Here is a 16245-nt window from a genome sequence, read left to right as displayed (position 1 = left end):
ATCTGCCTGTTTCCGCAGTTGTAGGAGACGTGCGCATGTGTGCTTTCGACAGAAGCTTGCTGCCACGGTCTTACATACAGGTCTTGCGACTCTGAGTTTCGACGTGGGCCTCTTAACGTGTCAAGCCGCTAACGTCGCTGCGATCAAGGGATGCCCGGTGCGACAAGGATGACGATAGTCGCGCTCGCGCGTCACATGGGCGTGGAATCCTAACGTCAAAGGCTTATTCAAACATTGTAGGTTATGTTGATGCATCCCTCGATCGCAGCTCCATCTGGATTTTTCTTCAACAGAGGAGCCACTCTCTACCATTGGAATTCTATTGAGTCGCAAGACCTGTATGTAAGACCGTGCTTGCTGCAGATCATTCATGATTCTCGAAGGGTCTGCCGGGTCTGCCGGTATTCACGAAGAGCAGAAGGCACAGGTTCTCATTGGCAAATAAAAAAAAAAGAAAACTATATATTGTTAGATTTTCTCATTTATTTAAAATATAATGTTCAAAATCACAGAACATGGCAGGTCATTCGTTGACTATAATCGTTATACTATATAATTATAATAATATTTATATTTTGTATTATTAATATGCGGCTATAGTAAAATATATGATATATTACATCCATATATATGTATATATAGGTATAATATAAGTTTGCATATTTTTTACTTTTACTTAAAGATAATTAGTTATAAACGTGTTACAGTTACTGGCGAGCAAAAATGAACAAGAAAAACACTGACTTTCAAATCTATGTCTACAACAAGACTAGAAGAGAGGGTCTCTTCTACCGTTGTACAGTTATTAATATAAATATGTTTTATACGTTGTAGCTTAAAATTATCAACTACAGTTTATAATAGTATTGATAAACTGATATCAAATGAGTAGAATAGTAGATAATAATGAAGTATTTGAAATCAAAAAATTTATACCAGATACCAAAAGCGTCTACAGTATCTAAATGTTAGCTATTTTATAGCTATGTTTGTACAAACCCGCCGCATTTGTTGATATAGGTATAATGTTTCATTGGAAAACATATAGTTACATGTCACTTGTGGATATCACAGCTGCAGTACCAATTATAAATACTATGCTTGAGCATAAACATAAAAACTAACATTACAGCTATACGTACTAAAATATTTCTTAGTCAAACAAAGTACATAGGTACATATGTTTGAATACACGTAGGATCTTTAATAGGCAAATTGTGGGTCTCTTATTCCGCAGTGTCATTGTCCTGGGTGTTCAACCTCGTAACGATGAGCCATTTCAGCCATATATTTTTTTCTGCGACCCTCCACATGGACAGAGCGATTGGCACGTCGTTTTGCATCCCGCAATCTTTTTTGTGCGCCCCGAATTGCCTCTTGCATCAGTCTCGCAAATTCTGTACTATCATGTGGCTGTGGTATTGTTCGACACTCACGTAAGGCATCTGCGTAAACAATCATCGAATCGTATTACTAGTCAATAACGATAATCTTAGTCATACATACCAAAAAATACCTTTCCGATACAGGCATTAAATAACGGTTGGAGATTCTCTTTATCTGAAACAGACTTTCCAGTCCAAGAGAATTTTTGTGTCAGGCTATCCGTCATGGCTTCCTTCAGAAATTGGTTGAGAGCATCTCTAGCTGTGACACCACCAACGTTAATAAGATAGTGTCTCTGAAATCCATATCACTCGTTTTTAAACTTGCAATAAACGTCACTGAAATTATTTACCACCCGAGAAAAAATACAGTATCGGGTGATATGATAAAACTATAATGCTTACTAGAGATCGTTGTCTTTCAGGATCTTCTTCAAACTCTTGGAATACCTCCAAGGAATCAATCCGGAGCATCAGCTATGAAGCATCTGAACTTTATTTTTACTAAATGATTCTTGAAGTGGATACCACCGCTGGCGAAAACCTCTTGGACTTCATTTGTGAACATTTTAAAGAAATTGTTCGGATCTTTCGGCTTACCCTTCCCATAATAGACACCTGCGATAAGTATAGAGCTATCAGGAATATTTATGATTCAGAACTGGATAGGCCAATACTGAGTTGAACCGTCTTTTGCGCCAGCAGCTCCATCAGTACTAACATCAATTTTTAAGATATTAGGTATGGCATATGTGTGTTTGGAAAGTTCTTTTAAAATTCCAGCAACAAAACTTACATGCCAATATTTTCCGGGTTCAACATCAATCAATTCAACGCGACGATTGCAAGTCCCAATCAATATTCTTACATCTTCTGGACGAGAAACCAAACAGCAATGTGATCTGAGAACTGTAAGTATTGAGTTCGCCTGAACATTGTCGATGTTATTCTCAATAAAACAATCAGCTAACTGTGTTCGAAAGCAATTTTTTAATCGAGTACTGCCTTCTTCACCCATAGACTGACTGTTACTATCATCTTCACAGATAGCATCTGAATTTGAACACCCATATTCGGAAGAATTATCTTTTGCCTCGTGAGCTAAGTTATTCCACGTAACTGAACTTTGCGGTTCGTAAGGAGAACTATCATTTGGTAAAATAGATGCTACAACGTTTCCATTATTCAAAGATATTTCCTCAGAACTATCATTATTGACGATATTGCAACGTAAATAAGGATTAGCATCGGCATGCCTCGCCATTCTACAGTCATTCAAACAATTACACCGTTGCCTTTGTGAGTTGACTAAGGGGGTTTAGTTTCAGCCTAATCATGATTCAGGCATGTATATAGACAAGCTACAGGAATTATTAATAATATTGCATATAGTTATAGTAGAGGCAACAAATACAAGTCTCTGAGAATTACGTGACTTTAAATTAGCCGAAATATCACTTTCGTACGTAAAAGTAATAGCAATGGCCAAAAATTTAGCTTACAAAGTGAGCTAATATCGGTAATATTGTATTATATGACAACATTTGGACACGACATGCAGGTCTCCATATGAGCATTAATTTTGAAAGATAATTTGAAACACTTATGCTGTGAAATGAGGTAAAGCATTTCTTTTTGTTTCCCTTCCAGCACGTGTATGTCTTACGGCTGATAAAATATCGTCGACTATATATTTACACGTTTTACTGGGAAGCCCAAGTTCCCCGGTTCCCGCTATTATTGTATGTAATATGTAGGGTATAAGCATCCTGCGCGTACGTGCAGGAAGCTTGCGAAGTACGAAGAACATAATTGCGGCAGACGTCGCACGAATGCTGCAGCAAGCTCTATTTGACAGTCCCATGCAGCTTTGCTGTTTGCTCGCTTGTTTTGCCTGGTTTTGCGTCAATTGCGTCGCCATACAGAAATCATGCATTATTCTGCCGCATGGCGCTGCCGATCAGGATCTTGCACTGATATATATATACACTGGATTGGATTAAGCATGGTGCCGTCACGCCAATTGAACGGTAGCCATTTTGTACAGATTCTTGTCACTTCAGATATATATATATATACGTGATATATGTATGCGTATATAATCGATTGCGACGGAAAATTACAGTAACAATTATTGAGGTAACAATGAGTACCTGCGTTTTTTGCAAAACAAAGCAATCAAAATATAGTGGGCGATCATTTCACAAGTGAGTATACAACGCTGAAGCGTTCTGCAAATGATAACTTGCAGAGGTTATGTCAGCATACGAAGTATTTACTAATTATATTTAACGAGTATTATAACGTACGAATCGTGTCAGTAAAAATTCACAATATTTGAATTATGAACCGATCTTATTATAATTGAAATTGAAAAATCGGGTATTATTGACTCAGGGATTAAATTATAATTCGATATGTAGATTTCCCGTGAAAGATGTGTTGCGCCTTCAGCAGTGGTTAAAAGAAATGAAGAGGAAGGACTGGAAGTCAAACCGAAATAGCACATTGTGTTCAGCTCATTTTGCAAATGACTGCTTTGATAGGACAGGATTCCTAATTACATTGAAAAAGAACAGTGTACCAACTATATTTGACAACCCAAAATCAGAGTGTTCATCTTGTCACCGATTAAGGGAATGTGGACATGGCTATTCATTGTTCAAGTAAGTACCGTTACTCAATGCAACATAACGTGTGAATTAATAAATTTAAATTCTGCATGTTATGTAGGTTCCCATTGGATGAACCTGATATTATGAAGCAGTGGATCGCAAATATAAACATTGGACCGTGGTCTCCATCAAGTGATAGCTTTCTGTGTTCCGACCACTTTGAACCCTCTTGCTTTCAGAAGAAAAGTAAAAATTATATAACTTTACCAAAAGGCAGTATCCCAACGTTATTTGGTAAGATCTGAAACTGTTAATCCCTTTTAGGTCAGAGAAAACTCAGTGTGCATAAAGACACGTTGATGTGATGCACTATTGCGTCAATGCCGTCGAAGCGGTTAATTACCTACAGATTATAAAGTGCTCTGTTACAGAAAAATCGTGTGTGACACATTTCTGTGTATTTCCATTGTCGTTATTTATTAGTAACTTATCTGTAGGTGAAAACTTGCAGCAGACCAAATTTCAGGATGAATCCGATCGGCCCACCACAGTGAATGTAACCAAATTACATGATCACCTACACATTTGTACCTGATTTGCATGCTCAGGTATGTACATCTTTTTTATTTTCTTTTGATTGTGCTTGTAACTTTTTCTTCATGTGAATGGATTGTGGATTGATACTACTAATTATATTACGGTTGTGGTTTATCGCACGCAACTCTATAAAAATGCCTTAACGTTTGCAAGGAAAGTTTTATTCTCCATATTTTTGAATAAAGTTTTTACTCACCCAATTCGATATAATTTAATTCAAAACTTTTTTCACATGTCTTAAGCTTCACTTTGATGATCAATGGATGGTAAATGGATTCCCTAACGGTTGAATTAGTGTTATACAAATTTTTGAATAATCCGTATGGAATTCAGCCCACCATAGGATAGAGGATAATGGACGGAAACTTCTTAGAATTGAGGACTTCTTTTGAACATGAAGAAAAATCACGCTTAAATACAAGTTTTTCGTCATATTATTTAATGATCTTTTACATCATATAATTGTAAATAATAACATACCTTCGAAAAAATGATTTGTTCTTCATTTAATGTATCAAACATTATTTTACTCGTCAAAAACTTTTTTGTGTGACGAATATATCGTTAGACCTAAATAGCATATATTACGCAGTTCAAATCTAGCGCGCATTTTGTGACAACTTTCTGTACAAGATGGCGGAAATTAAATTGTTCAATTGGACGCACGAGCTTACACGTAGAGTATACGGTAATATCCAATCCAGTGTATATATATATCAGTGTCTTGTTGTCCGTGGTTTTTAGTGTTTGAAATAGCCATGTCGCAGCGCTGCTATCTAGGGATGTACGTGGGGTAGGGATGGTAGGGATGAAAATGTGCCAATAATAATATCATTATTAGGTTGGCGCTGCATTGCGCACGCGTTGATTATCCATCCCTCGATCACAACGCCGACCTGGCGGACACAAAGTGAGATAAATAACCGGCCGTGAAATGAATCACCCCCACTACCTTCGTTGCCAGACCTGTCACTGATATATGTATACACTGGATTGGATATTACCGTATACTCTACGTGTAAGCTCGTGCGTCCAATTGAACACTTGAATTTCCGCCATCTTGTACAGAAAGTTGTCACAAAATGCGCGCTAGATTTGAACTGCGTAATATATGCTATTTAGGTCTAACGATATATTCGTCACACAAAAAAGTTTTTGACGAGTAAAATAATGTTTGATACATTAAATGAAGAACAAATCATTTTTTCGAAGGTATGTTATTATTTACAATTATATGATGTAAAAGATCATTAAATAATATGACGAAAAACTTGTATTTAAGCGTGATTTTTCTTCATGTTCAAAAGAAGTCCTCAATTCTAAGAAGTTTCCGTCCATTATCCTCTATCCTATGGTGGGCTGAATTCCATACGGATTATTCAAAAATTTGTATAACACTAATTCAACCGTTAGGGAATCCATTTACCATCCATTGATCATCAAAGTGAAGCTTAAGACATGTGAAAAAAGTTTTGAATTAAATTATATCGAATTGGGTGAGTAAAAACTTTATTCAAAAATATGGAGAATAAAACTTTCCTTGCAAACGTTAAGGCATTTTTATAGAGTTGCGTGCGATAAACCACAACCGTAATATAATTAGTAGTATCAATCCACAATCCATTCACATGAAGAAAAAGTTACAAGCACAATCAAAAGAAAATAAAAAAGATGTACATACCTGAGCATGCAAATCAGGTACAAATGTGTAGGTGATCATGTAATTTGGTTACATTCACTGTGGTGGGCCGATCGGATTCATCCTGAAATTTGGTCTGCTGCAAGTTTTCACCTACAGATAAGTTACTAATAAATAACGACAATGGAAATACACAGAAATGTGTCACACACGATTTTTCTGTAACAGAGCACTTTATAATCTGTAGGTAATTAACCGCTTCGACGGCATTGACGCAATAGTGCATCACATCAACGTGTCTTTATGCACACTGAGTTTTCTCTGACCTAAAAGGGATTAACAGTTTCAGATCTTACCAAATAACGTTGGGATACTGCCTTTTGGTAAAGTTATATAATTTTTACTTTTCTTCTGAAAGCAAGAGGGTTCAAAGTGGTCGGAACACAGAAAGCTATCACTTGATGGAGACCACGGTCCAATGTTTATATTTGCGATCCACTGCTTCATAATATCAGGTTCATCCAATGGGAACCTACATAACATGCAGAATTTAAATTTATTAATTCACACGTTATGTTGCATTGAGTAACGGTACTTACTTGAACAATGAATAGCCATGTCCACATTCCCTTAATCGGTGACAAGATGAACACTCTGATTTTGGGTTGTCAAATATAGTTGGTACACTGTTCTTTTTCAATGTAATTAGGAATCCTGTCCTATCAAAGCAGTCATTTGCAAAATGAGCTGAACACAATGTGCTATTTCGGTTTGACTTCCAGTCCTTCCTCTTCATTTCTTTTAACCACTGCTGAAGGCGCAACACATCTTTCACGGGAAATCTACATATCGAATTATAATTTAATCCCTGAGTCAATAATACCCGAGTTTTCAATTTCAATTATAATAAGATCGGTTCATAATTCAAATATTGTGAATTTTACTGACCCGATTCGTACGTTATAATACTCGTTAAATATAATTAGTAAATACTTCGTATGCTGACATAACCTCTGCAAGTTATCATTTGCAGAACGCTTCAGCGTTGTATACTCACTTGTGAAATGATCGCCCACTATATTTTGATTGCTTTGTTTTGCAAAAAACGCAGGTACTCATTGTTACCTCAATAATTGTTACTGTAATTTTCCATCGCAATCGATTATATACGCATACATATATCACACATATATATATATATATATGTATATATATATGTGTGTGTATATATATACACACACACACACATACACACACACACACACACACACACACACACACACACACACACACACACACACACACACACACACACACACACATATATATATATATATATATATATATATATATATATATATATATATATATATATATATATATATATATATATACACACACACACACACATATATATATATATATATATATATATATATATATATATATATATCTGAAGTGACAAGAATCTGTACAAAATGGCTACCGTTCAATTGGCGTGACGGCACCACGCTTAATCCAATCCAGTGTACATATATATCAGTGAGACCTGTACGTAAGACCGTGGGCACACCATTGGTTCTGGTTCTTAGGCCGGTATTCATAGTCAGTGCTTAAGACCGGACTCGAATAAGACGGTCTTATACGAGGCCTTAAGATGGCGTTTGGTTCCATAGACGTCAAACAAGACGGTCTTGAGACGCGGCAAATAAGACGGTCTTCATCAAGTCGGTCTTATTTGAAGCGTGCTTACAAGGTTGCATAGTCCAGTCTTATTTGAAATAAGCATGGTCTTGAGCACGCAACGTTTCATAGTCAATTAACGCAGTCTTATTTACGTATCTTGGTCAAGTCGAGTTCGGACTGCACTTAAGCAAATGCTTGTTGCCTAAATATTACTCGATTGTTCTGATGCGTACGAAATTGATAATTACGAATTGTTTGGAAAATATTATATTCGAACAATATAAATTAACAGGAATAGATTGTGAAGGAATGTTTGGGAAAGTGCAGCTGGGACGGGATTATTTACTGTAAAAGGGTAGCAACGGAAACTTGCAATTGAAATAGAGGTTATGAGAGCATTCGCTTTGAAAAATTTGTGAAGTGAAGTGAATAGTGAAATTCTATTGACATGGCGAATATGCAAGATATGTTTAATTTCTACGATCAGATCGAAGAAATGAATAATATGATTGAGGTGGTTGCAATGGTCAACGTTGGGCCGAATGACGAAGACGAGGGTGAAGTACAGCGAGCTCCGAAGAGATACATCAGAGATGGTCAAAACCCGTTCGAGTTTTATTCCGAGCAGGAGTTCAAACGGCGATTCCGATTTTCAAAGGATGGTATTATGTACGGAATACTACCTAGAATTGAAGCTGCCTTAGTCAGTGCCAATAATCGTGGTCTACCAATTCCACCTGTCATGCAATTATTAATATGTCTACGATTTTACGCTACCGCTAGCTTTCAAGTAAGGATCATTGTGATTATAATTCCTGACATTCTACTGAAAATATAAAGTGATTTCATTGCTTCCTGTGATCATGGAATAAATGATTGCTAATACATTTTGTACTGTACAGCTCGTCAACGGAGATCTGATGACTATATCGCAGTCTACAGTATCGAGGATAATACACAGAGTATCGGCTCAAATTGCATCATTGATTCACGCAATTATCAAATTTCCTAGTACGGAAGCTGCTATGATCGCAAACAGAGATCTATTCAGACAACTTGGTGCACGCAGGGAGGGTATCGGTTTACCTGGCGTTGATGGCGCTATCGACTGCACTCACATTCGATTATGTCATACGAAATTTGCAGACCTGCAGGAGGTTTATAGGAATCGTAAGGGATATTTTTCCCTCAATGTACAGGTATGTCGCGTTGGTGATAACCGTTTACAAATACCATAAGTTGCAATTAATTTTATCTAGGATACAAATAAACAATACTATTCTATGAAAATCGGTACTTTTAATTTAAATGATACCACAGGCAGTTATCGGACCCAATATGGAATTCTTGGATGTGGTTCCGGAATGGCCTGGAAGTAACCATGACAGTCAAATATTCCAAAATTCACGAATTTACATGCGGTATCATGAGAGACAACTTACTGGAACCCTGGTTGGAGATGCCGGCTATCCGTGCTTGCCATTTCTGCTGACTCCACTGGCAAATCCAATTACAGATGCTCAACAAAGGTAAGATAAAGATTATCGCATTACTTTAGATTTCGATAAGTAGTCATAAAATTGACAAAGTATACATGTGTGAATTAACCAAGTCGGTATCTTGATAGGTATAACAACGTACAAAGCAGAACAAGGCAAATTGTTGAAAGAACATTTGGAGTTTGGAAGCGACGTTTTCCTTGCCTATCCCGAGGTTTGGGAACCAAATTGTTGTGCTCTACCACAATTGTTGTAGCTTGTGCCGTACTACACAATTTATCACTAACATTGGATAATGCTCTTCCGGAAGATAATCGCATCGAGGAAGAAGAAGCGGATGAATTGCCACCTCAAGCACCGCATTGGCAGCCTGGAGAGGGTTTTGCAATACGCGAAGCTCTAATCGAACGGTTATTCATTTAATCAAAATATATGTATATCAAGTTAATTTAATTGTAAAGACTAATTGATTTTAGAATGAATATACTCCAAATATTTAATAAAATTGAATTTAATCTGTACAAACAGTTAACATTAGAATACATATTTTACTCATAACTTATCATTGGTTCTCATTTTATTTTTAAACCCCTCACTTACTCATGAAAATACTGATATGTACGTAATTGTACTAAGCGTCAGTCTTATAGTTACGATAATACTTATGAAAATTTGTCTACGTAAAAATATTCAATACATTATAAATACAGCCAGTAAATAGAACTAAAGTTGCTCTTTTGAACTTTGAAGATCAAAGGTTGTCCCTTTCACGCGCATTTTTTTGCAAGTCTGCACCGGGATTCCTTTTAACATATCAATACAATTTATTTATCAATAACCGGTATAGAGATTTACATAATGATATAGGTTAAAATATGTGTATATAAAAATTATATACACATAAACATACACTATAAAATTCTTTTTCTTCTTCTTCGTTTTATAGCTATACACCCACTACAAAAAATTGTACGCGATTTGTTCCCGTTTTTTAGTTCCTCTACGTGGCGCTAACGTTGTTGTGTTCATAAACTATAAAAATACTCAAGAGCTGCATGCCTATACGAATATCTTGCACAGGCTGAGAAATAAAATCCGAGCATCTTATTGGGGGATACATCGGAAATATTCCGAACATAACCGAACGTCGAATAAGACCGTCTCAAGCTCAGTCTTCGTCAAGACGGTCTTGAATGAAATAAGCTAGCGCTTGAGACCAAATTCTTGACGAAGACCGTCTTGTTTTCCGACTATGAATACATAGCATCTCAAGACGGTCTTGAACGAATAAGACGATCTTCACCAAGACGGTCTTAAGCACCGCCTTGAGACCTGACTATGAATACGGGCCTTAGTCATGGCTGCGCAGGAACACATGGTCCATACATCTCCGCATCTTCTTAAGTAATAACCATGGAGACTAGAGTACTGGAGTCCAATCTCTAAGGCGGAGAGGCAGAAAAAGCGTCCACGAAACTCCGAGATTTAATAGTGCACGGTTTTATCACCAGCGTCGCTCCGGACGTTCTGATCCTATAAATATAGTAATACAGAGATTGGACTCCTGTACTCTAGTCTCCATGGTAATAACCTTTGGTGATAACCACGGTGTGATAACTTACTGTCCATCCATGCCGGCGTTCATTATTGTTACTGACAATTGTTAATTTCTGTAAATTTGGAGCTGTAGAAATGAATGAGTGATTGATAGTTTGTGATTTCAGGAAATCTATTTGATGTTATCGAACGAATGAACTTATGTTTATTCCATGGTACCTTAGCCGGCCAAATGCAAAATCACCGAAGATTGATCCAGACTTTATTTCTACAGTGACAGACATTCCTAGTTATCTCCTTTTATAGATGTTATAAAATTTATTTTGCGAAGAGCTTGCAAGTTGAAGGGTGAATTTTTGCAACTCGGATCTTTTGACGAAGAGAAGGATTTTTAAAGTTTTAACGTATCTCATTCACTCATGAGACGTGTCACAATGTTGAAAACTTTCAATAAGACAATAATTACCACTCAACCGGCATGTACATTTTTCAAAAACTTTTTCAAACGAGAGTCAAAGGTACAGATACGAAATCCAGACCAAACCTTTTTTTTCTAAGTTCTAACTCTCAACAATTTGCAATAAATTAACAGATTTCATCAGAGACGAACCTAAAAACTTCTTTTGGCAAATATGGCATTGTCAAACCATGGCCAATTGTCTCTGGTAGAAAAAGTGTACCTTCTTACATCCCAAAACCATCTTATGCCGAATCGTCAATTCCTTGTGACAGACCGAAGGAAGCAGAAATCAAAGATAAAAACCAAATAGAATGCATGAGGCACAGCTGTATTTTGGCCAGGCAAATATTAGGCAAAGTTCGAAATTTCTTAAAGGTTAAATCAGCAAAGATCTATTAGTCTCTGCCTCTAGTTATTCAAGTTTGCCGTTTACAAACTGCTCACACATTAGATTGATTTTTTCAGGTTGGTTTCACAACCGAACAGTTGGACGCTAAACTTCATCAATTGATTATTGACAATGGAGCTTATCCCAGTCCTTTGAATTATCAGGGTTTTCCAAAGTCAATTTGTACAAGCGTAAATAATGTTGCTTGTCACGGAATCCCGGACAGTAGACCTTTGCACAATGGCGATATACTCAACGTTGATATAACGGTACAGTAGATCGCTCAGAATCAAAATGTTTGAACTCTAGTACAGTACACTGGGTGTGGCTCACCCAGCTGGTTTTATCCATTTCGCAATATTCTTAGCTGCCAGACTCTAACGGCTACGATTTATTTATGACTAATTTTTGTGAAATTCGATTTCATCCTATTTCCTTGCATTCTCAATCATTTGACGGACAATTTTGCATTGGATTCCTGAAGAAATCTTCATTACAGCCAAAACTAATATTTCTTGGAGTTTGCCAGATAAGAAACACCCAAGTGTACAGTTAGTGATTGGCTGTAGAAGTGTACCGATTAAAGGTTAAAGCAATAGAATACTGTAATCTTCAATCAAGCCTTTCCGATTACAGGTATTTTTGAATGGGTACCATGGCGATTGTTCTGCAATGTTCAAGGTAGGCGAAGTTGATGAAGAAGCTCGCCAATTGATCGATGCAACAGAAACATGCCTATCTAAAGCTATTTCTATATGTAAACCCAATGAAAATTTCTCTTCAATTGGTAATCATTCACAAATCGACACTATCTCTTGAATTCAATAATTAAGTGAATCATTAGCTTAACCCAATTTTTACTGTGCATCCATCAGGTCAGATTATTGAGGAAACAGCGCAAAAACATGGCTTTGGAATTGTTCCCGCTTTTGCAGGCCATGGCATTGGCAATTACTTCCATGGACCTCCAGATATTTGTCACTTCAGTAAGTTCGATTCATGACAGTAGGACTAGAGATATAGATTGTGGATTAAAAATTACTAACTTCTGGAATATATTCAGCTTGGGAAAATTTCAACCGAATAAATTGAACAATATCTTATGAATTTTGAACATTGTTATCAATTATATGTATGCATTAATTTTCCTACCTCTTAATAATTTCAACTTTCAATTTTTCCAGAAAACGACGAACCTGGAAAGATGCAGACTGGAATGACATTCACAATTGAACCTGTACTGACACAAGGTGGGCCTGACGTAGAAATCCTGGAGGATGGCTGGACGGCAGTGACCACAGACAATGCACGTACTGCTCAAGCGGAGCACACCATTCTGATTACTGATACAGGCAGTGAAATTCTGACTCAATAAATATATCAGAGTATGTAAATAGTATTAAATTCAAATACATCATGTACAGACGCGAACCATATAAATAAATCAAATTTTACGTTTTATTTTATTACTGATATAAAAGAAGAATCAATTTCACGGAGCTGCGCTAATAGTTCAATTCTGTGCTAGAACATTTGAAAACACATTCAACACTATTATCACATTCACCGCAGTTTTATGCAATTATTTGTATTCCCTCATATTCTGCATCATGTTTATCCAATCATGTGAGCAAGCTCCCAGTTGCTTTCTAGTGTCAGTGGTCCCCTAATCTCTATTCCTTCTTTACTTATGATTCCAATTTGGTACTGTAACACAGATGAAATTCAGATGCTTTATACCCAATTTTCAGTTCACTTTTAAACTATACTGTGGAAATTTTCATGCTTGTTCAGGAGGATTTACTGACCTTTGGAAATGATCTGGCATCTCTGTAAAAGAGAACCTGCATGGCTTTGGTCAAAATATCTATAGCTTCTTCTTTATTCAAATCTGGCTTAGACTCTAGAGCCTTTCTTAACAGAGGTGTAGCCATGTAAGCTCCGTAACCAGTTGCAATCACAGGATCAATGTAAGCTGTTCCGAGCTTGTCTACCGTTCCCATGAAACTGGGTGAATAGGTGTTTTATTAGCAACCCTCAAATAAACACGTGAAATTCAAGGGGGAATAATGAAATTTGAAGGTCTTAGACGATTGGCATTTGCCGAATTATTAGCTGTAGCATGTACAACCAAAATTGGCGTATCAATGTTCAGGGTTGATAAGTTTACTCACGGCTGTCCATATTCCAGTCCAGCGATGATAAAATTGTTCCAAAACGGATCAAATTTTGAGCGCCTATTGTACATTACTCTAGTCAACCAACAGTGCAGTGATTTAGGTTTCAAGGAGAATCCATCATCTAGGCATTCTTCTTCAAGTCTAGAATAATTGTTGGTAATACCGAGTCTTTAACAATTGTTTATTCAATTATAATAGCGTGTGTTAGATTCAATTCAGTGCAGCTTACATCTTTTGTTCAATGATGTTCTTCAGGTACTGAAAATCTGCATAATCTCCACCAGCTCCCAAGATGATGTTGTCATTGACCTTCATTATGCGCTGACAATTTCGGAAGCGGGCCAATGACCCGTACGACCCGAGCACATCAGCTGCTATCACAACTCCGTCTTTGAATTGAAGTCCAACTACTGAAGTCGCGGTAGTCAATGGTGCCCTATATTGTTGCAAAGAATTGACACTCGTACAATTTGATTCTGAATTAGACAAGGGAACGACTCATTTCCGTGTCATGACAAGCGGGTTTTTTTTTTTGGCAAGTTCTAGACGTTGCGGTTTAATGAATTTTACCGGGGCTTCAAGGAAAAATCATCAGGTACAACGATTGATGATAGTGAAACTTGGGACGTTTGTTTTGCATTGAAATTCAAAGTGTATGATATAACGGTAGAACAATATTTGACAGAGCAAGTATAGGTTACGTACCGGACGACGGACGAAAGAATAATTAGATGGAGTATAGACTTACTGTGATCGTTGTGAACCGTAAATGTCTGGGACCAAAGTATTGGCTGACAAATCATACGAAGCACTATGAAACGAGTCATTTTGCGCTGCCAAAAACGGAGAATAACGATTAGCTTCGCCTAGAAACGCCATGTTTTGACTGACTTGTGCTTTCAGTGTGTTCTGCGCAATCATCGCACGCAGCTGACCAGTTCCGTATGATCACGAACACGTCTTACATACAGGTCTTGCAACTCTGGTGCTGGGGGTAGGCTAGGAGCACCTAGGAGTGACTCAGATATTGAATCAATTTGTAGCTTACGGTTTCGGCACTACGTCGCTACTATCTAGACCGTGTTCGTAAATTGACTGACAGTACTCAAAATTCCCTAGAACAGCGTCAGAGCTATTCACGAACTTGGAAGCGCAAAAGAGATAAAAGATTGCTGACAATACTGTCAGTCAATTTTCGAACACGGCCCTAGTAGGGCTGAGTTACAGAACCTCAAATTTCGTTATTTTTGGCCGTTGTCGCAAACCGCTGAATGGTGAGGTTGCCCATTTTCTTTAATATTGCATTTTTTTCATATCATTACATTCGTTTTCATAGTATTAGTATCTGATATCCGCAATTTCGGATATCAATACAGTTATTTATGCTACATGTGGGATAAGTAGCAAATAATCGGACAGTCATGTTGTTGCGACATGAGCGTAAGGCTTATGGGACGTTCGTATGAAGACGCGTGTGGTAGATGTCGCTACGAGCCGTCGGGCGAGTTGCGACAACCACACGAGTCTTCATATGAACGTCTCATAAACCTTACAGCGAATGTCGTAATCACGAATGAGATATTTGCTACTTATCCCACGCGTAGAATACAATATTTTTTACAAAAACTGATCTGGAAGTCGAATTTGAGAGGAATATATTAATTTTAAAACTTAAATTACTATAGCGGCATCAGATGGCGTTTGAATAGTTTCTAGTAAGGTGAAAAAGATAGAGGCCGTGTTCGAAAATTGACTGACAGTACTGTCAGCAATCTTTTATCTCTTTTGCGCTGCCGAGTTCATGGACAGCTCTGTCTCTGCCCTAGGGAATTTTTAGTACTGGCAGTCAATTTACAAACACGGCCAGAGTGAGTTTAATACAGACTGTACTCGTGTGGTTATATTTCTATAGTAGTATAGTTTCGGTGGAATCTGTGCAGTTATCTGATACTTAACCGAACATGTGCGTTTATGAAACACATACCTATAGGGTATGTTCCGATATACACTGCGAGCACTGTAAGGTGTGACGTCAATTTAGTATACTGCGAAGCCGTTCCTTTATAGTTAGCTATACTGGTTACTGCTTAAAACGGAACGCAGTGGAGTATACTGTGATCGACATTTTTTGGCGTTACTTTCATTTCATACATAATATTTGTTTCACATTGCAATAAACACAATTTATTCAAATTTTCCATTTTTGTTTTTAACGGCCGGTATTTTTAAATGACAATAT

General features: G+C 37.2%; 6 protein-coding genes and 3 long non-coding RNA genes across 13 annotated transcripts in view; 4 read left to right on the top strand and 5 right to left on the bottom strand.

Moving 5' to 3' along the window:
- The window catches only part of LOC124294032, a 38886-nt gene extending 31083 nt beyond the window's left edge, over positions 1–7803 (bottom strand). The window contains exon 1 of the long non-coding RNA XR_006903916.1: positions 7786–7803. This is a non-coding gene — a long non-coding RNA (uncharacterized LOC124294032). The remainder of the gene's footprint in view (positions 1–7785) is intronic.
- On the top strand, positions 46–1446 carry LOC124294045. The gene is made up of 2 exons (XR_006903938.1): positions 46–427; positions 708–1446. It is a non-coding gene; the product is annotated as an uncharacterized LOC124294045 (long non-coding RNA).
- LOC107225617 lies at positions 643–2294 on the bottom strand. 2 transcript variants are annotated; one of them, XM_046737632.1, is made up of 4 exons: positions 2182–2294; positions 1791–2003; positions 1507–1681; positions 643–1445 (listed from the first exon to the last, which is right to left on the bottom strand). In XM_046737632.1, exons 2-4 carry the CDS (start codon positions 1857–1859, stop codon positions 1240–1242), a joined length of 450 nt encoding a protein of 149 aa, XP_046593588.1. In that variant the 5' UTR covers positions 1860–2003; positions 2182–2294; the 3' UTR covers positions 643–1239. The 2 variants fall into 2 exon arrangements, with proteins under 2 accessions (XP_046593588.1, XP_046593589.1); XM_046737633.1 differs by having other exon boundaries at positions 1517–1681.
- On the top strand, positions 3398–5560 carry LOC124294029 (THAP domain-containing protein 5-like). Of its 2 annotated transcripts, XM_046737631.1 has the most exons (6): positions 3398–3415; positions 3511–3592; positions 3809–4051; positions 4119–4294; positions 4498–4608; positions 4840–5560. In XM_046737631.1, the coding sequence occupies exons 2-5, from the start codon at positions 3531–3533 to the stop codon at positions 4593–4595; spliced, it is 579 nt and encodes a 192-aa protein (XP_046593587.1). In that variant the 5' UTR covers positions 3398–3415; positions 3511–3530; the 3' UTR covers positions 4596–4608; positions 4840–5560. The 2 variants fall into 2 exon arrangements, with proteins under 2 accessions (XP_046593587.1, XP_046593586.1); XM_046737630.1 differs by lacking the exon at positions 3398–3415 and having other exon boundaries at positions 3449–3592; positions 4840–5559.
- LOC124294028 (THAP domain-containing protein 5-like) lies at positions 5636–7808 on the bottom strand. 3 transcript variants are annotated; one of them, XM_046737629.1, is made up of 6 exons: positions 7723–7808; positions 7294–7375; positions 6836–7078; positions 6593–6768; positions 6279–6389; positions 5637–6047 (listed from the first exon to the last, which is right to left on the bottom strand). In XM_046737629.1, the coding sequence occupies exons 2-5, from the start codon at positions 7353–7355 to the stop codon at positions 6292–6294; spliced, it is 579 nt and encodes a 192-aa protein (XP_046593585.1). In that variant the 5' UTR covers positions 7356–7375; positions 7723–7808; the 3' UTR covers positions 5637–6047; positions 6279–6291. The 3 variants fall into 3 exon arrangements, 2 of the variants coding, with proteins under 2 accessions (XP_046593585.1, XP_046593584.1); XR_006903914.1 differs by lacking the exon at positions 7723–7808 and having other exon boundaries at positions 5636–6047; positions 7185–7427; XM_046737628.1 differs by lacking the exon at positions 7723–7808 and having other exon boundaries at positions 7294–7427.
- Positions 7809–7851: 43 nt separating this feature from the next.
- LOC124294024 (putative nuclease HARBI1) lies at positions 7852–9979 on the top strand. Its single transcript, XM_046737606.1, has 4 exons — positions 7852–8712; positions 8825–9121; positions 9243–9451; positions 9550–9979. Exons 1-4 carry the CDS (start codon positions 8371–8373, stop codon positions 9842–9844), a joined length of 1143 nt encoding a protein of 380 aa, XP_046593562.1. The 5' UTR covers positions 7852–8370; the 3' UTR covers positions 9845–9979.
- LOC124294040 lies at positions 9239–10773 on the bottom strand. The gene is made up of 2 exons (XR_006903932.1): positions 10332–10773; positions 9239–10224 (listed from the first exon to the last, which is right to left on the bottom strand). It is a non-coding gene; the product is annotated as an uncharacterized LOC124294040 (long non-coding RNA).
- Positions 10774–11011: 238 nt separating this feature from the next.
- On the top strand, positions 11012–13285 carry LOC107218034 (methionine aminopeptidase 1D, mitochondrial). Its single transcript, XM_015655777.2, has 6 exons — positions 11012–11496; positions 11571–11813; positions 11904–12095; positions 12463–12613; positions 12702–12812; positions 13011–13285. Exons 1-6 carry the CDS (start codon positions 11398–11400, stop codon positions 13199–13201), a joined length of 987 nt encoding a protein of 328 aa, XP_015511263.2. The 5' UTR covers positions 11012–11397; the 3' UTR covers positions 13202–13285.
- Positions 13263–14970, bottom strand: LOC107218033 (proteasome subunit beta type-4). The gene is made up of 5 exons (XM_015655776.2): positions 14755–14970; positions 14236–14442; positions 14001–14147; positions 13635–13833; positions 13263–13533 (listed from the first exon to the last, which is right to left on the bottom strand). The coding sequence occupies exons 1-5, from the start codon at positions 14925–14927 to the stop codon at positions 13441–13443; spliced, it is 819 nt and encodes a 272-aa protein (XP_015511262.1). The 5' UTR covers positions 14928–14970; the 3' UTR covers positions 13263–13440.
- Positions 14971–16245: the final 1275 nt, after the last annotated feature.

This window comes from Neodiprion lecontei, chromosome 4, assembly GCF_021901455.1.
Source record: "Neodiprion lecontei isolate iyNeoLeco1 chromosome 4, iyNeoLeco1.1, whole genome shotgun sequence".
NCBI classification, from domain to species: domain Eukaryota; kingdom Metazoa; phylum Arthropoda; class Insecta; order Hymenoptera; family Diprionidae; genus Neodiprion; species Neodiprion lecontei.
The sequence above is the reverse complement of the archived record's forward strand: the minus strand, read 5'-3'. Positions and strand labels throughout refer to the sequence as shown.

What these genes read in the sequence shown, in the direction of transcription:
- LOC107225617 (XM_046737632.1), bottom strand. Translation starts at nt 1,859, where the DNA reads ATGCTCCGGATTGATTCCTTGGAGGTATTCCAAGAGTTTGAAGAAGAT. An exon ending in CTGAAAGACAACGATCTCTA is followed by an intron (nt 1,682 to 1,790) that starts GTAAGCATTATA and finishes TATGGATTTCAG; the next exon opens with AGACACTATCTTATTAACGT. An exon ending in TATCGGAAAGGTATTTTTTG is followed by an intron (nt 1,446 to 1,506) that starts GTATGTATGACT and finishes TTGTTTACGCAG; the next exon opens with ATGCCTTACGTGAGTGTCGA.
- LOC124294029 (XM_046737631.1), top strand. Translation starts at nt 3,531, where the DNA reads ATGAGTACCTGCGTTTTTTGCAAAACAAAGCAATCAAAATATAGTGGG. An exon ending in AGTGGGCGATCATTTCACAA is followed by an intron (nt 3,593 to 3,808) that starts GTGAGTATACAA and finishes TTCGATATGTAG; the next exon opens with ATTTCCCGTGAAAGATGTGT. An exon ending in CATGGCTATTCATTGTTCAA is followed by an intron (nt 4,052 to 4,118) that starts GTAAGTACCGTT and finishes CATGTTATGTAG; the next exon opens with GTTCCCATTGGATGAACCTG.
- LOC124294028 (XM_046737629.1), bottom strand. Translation starts at nt 7,355, where the DNA reads ATGAGTACCTGCGTTTTTTGCAAAACAAAGCAATCAAAATATAGTGGG. An exon ending in CATGGCTATTCATTGTTCAA is followed by an intron (nt 6,769 to 6,835) that starts GTAAGTACCGTT and finishes CATGTTATGTAG; the next exon opens with GTTCCCATTGGATGAACCTG. An exon ending in CAGTATCCCAACGTTATTTG is followed by an intron (nt 6,390 to 6,592) that starts GTAAGATCTGAA and finishes ACTTATCTGTAG; the next exon opens with GTGAAAACTTGCAGCAGACC.
- LOC124294024 (XM_046737606.1), top strand. Translation starts at nt 8,371, where the DNA reads ATGGCGAATATGCAAGATATGTTTAATTTCTACGATCAGATCGAAGAA. An exon ending in ATTTTTCCCTCAATGTACAG is followed by an intron (nt 9,122 to 9,242) that starts GTATGTCGCGTT and finishes ATGATACCACAG; the next exon opens with GCAGTTATCGGACCCAATAT. An exon ending in ATTACAGATGCTCAACAAAG is followed by an intron (nt 9,452 to 9,549) that starts GTAAGATAAAGA and finishes GTATCTTGATAG; the next exon opens with GTATAACAACGTACAAAGCA.
- LOC107218034 (XM_015655777.2), top strand. Translation starts at nt 11,398, where the DNA reads ATGAGACGTGTCACAATGTTGAAAACTTTCAATAAGACAATAATTACC. An exon ending in TGAAAATTTCTCTTCAATTG is followed by an intron (nt 12,614 to 12,701) that starts GTAATCATTCAC and finishes TGCATCCATCAG; the next exon opens with GTCAGATTATTGAGGAAACA. An exon ending in TCCAGATATTTGTCACTTCA is followed by an intron (nt 12,813 to 13,010) that starts GTAAGTTCGATT and finishes CAATTTTTCCAG; the next exon opens with AAAACGACGAACCTGGAAAG.
- LOC107218033 (XM_015655776.2), bottom strand. Translation starts at nt 14,927, where the DNA reads ATGATTGCGCAGAACACACTGAAAGCACAAGTCAGTCAAAACATGGCG. An exon ending in TACGGTTCACAACGATCACA is followed by an intron (nt 14,443 to 14,754) that starts GTAAGTCTATAC and finishes GCAACAATATAG; the next exon opens with GGCACCATTGACTACCGCGA. An exon ending in AACATCATTGAACAAAAGAT is followed by an intron (nt 14,148 to 14,235) that starts GTAAGCTGCACT and finishes CAATTATTCTAG; the next exon opens with ACTTGAAGAAGAATGCCTAG.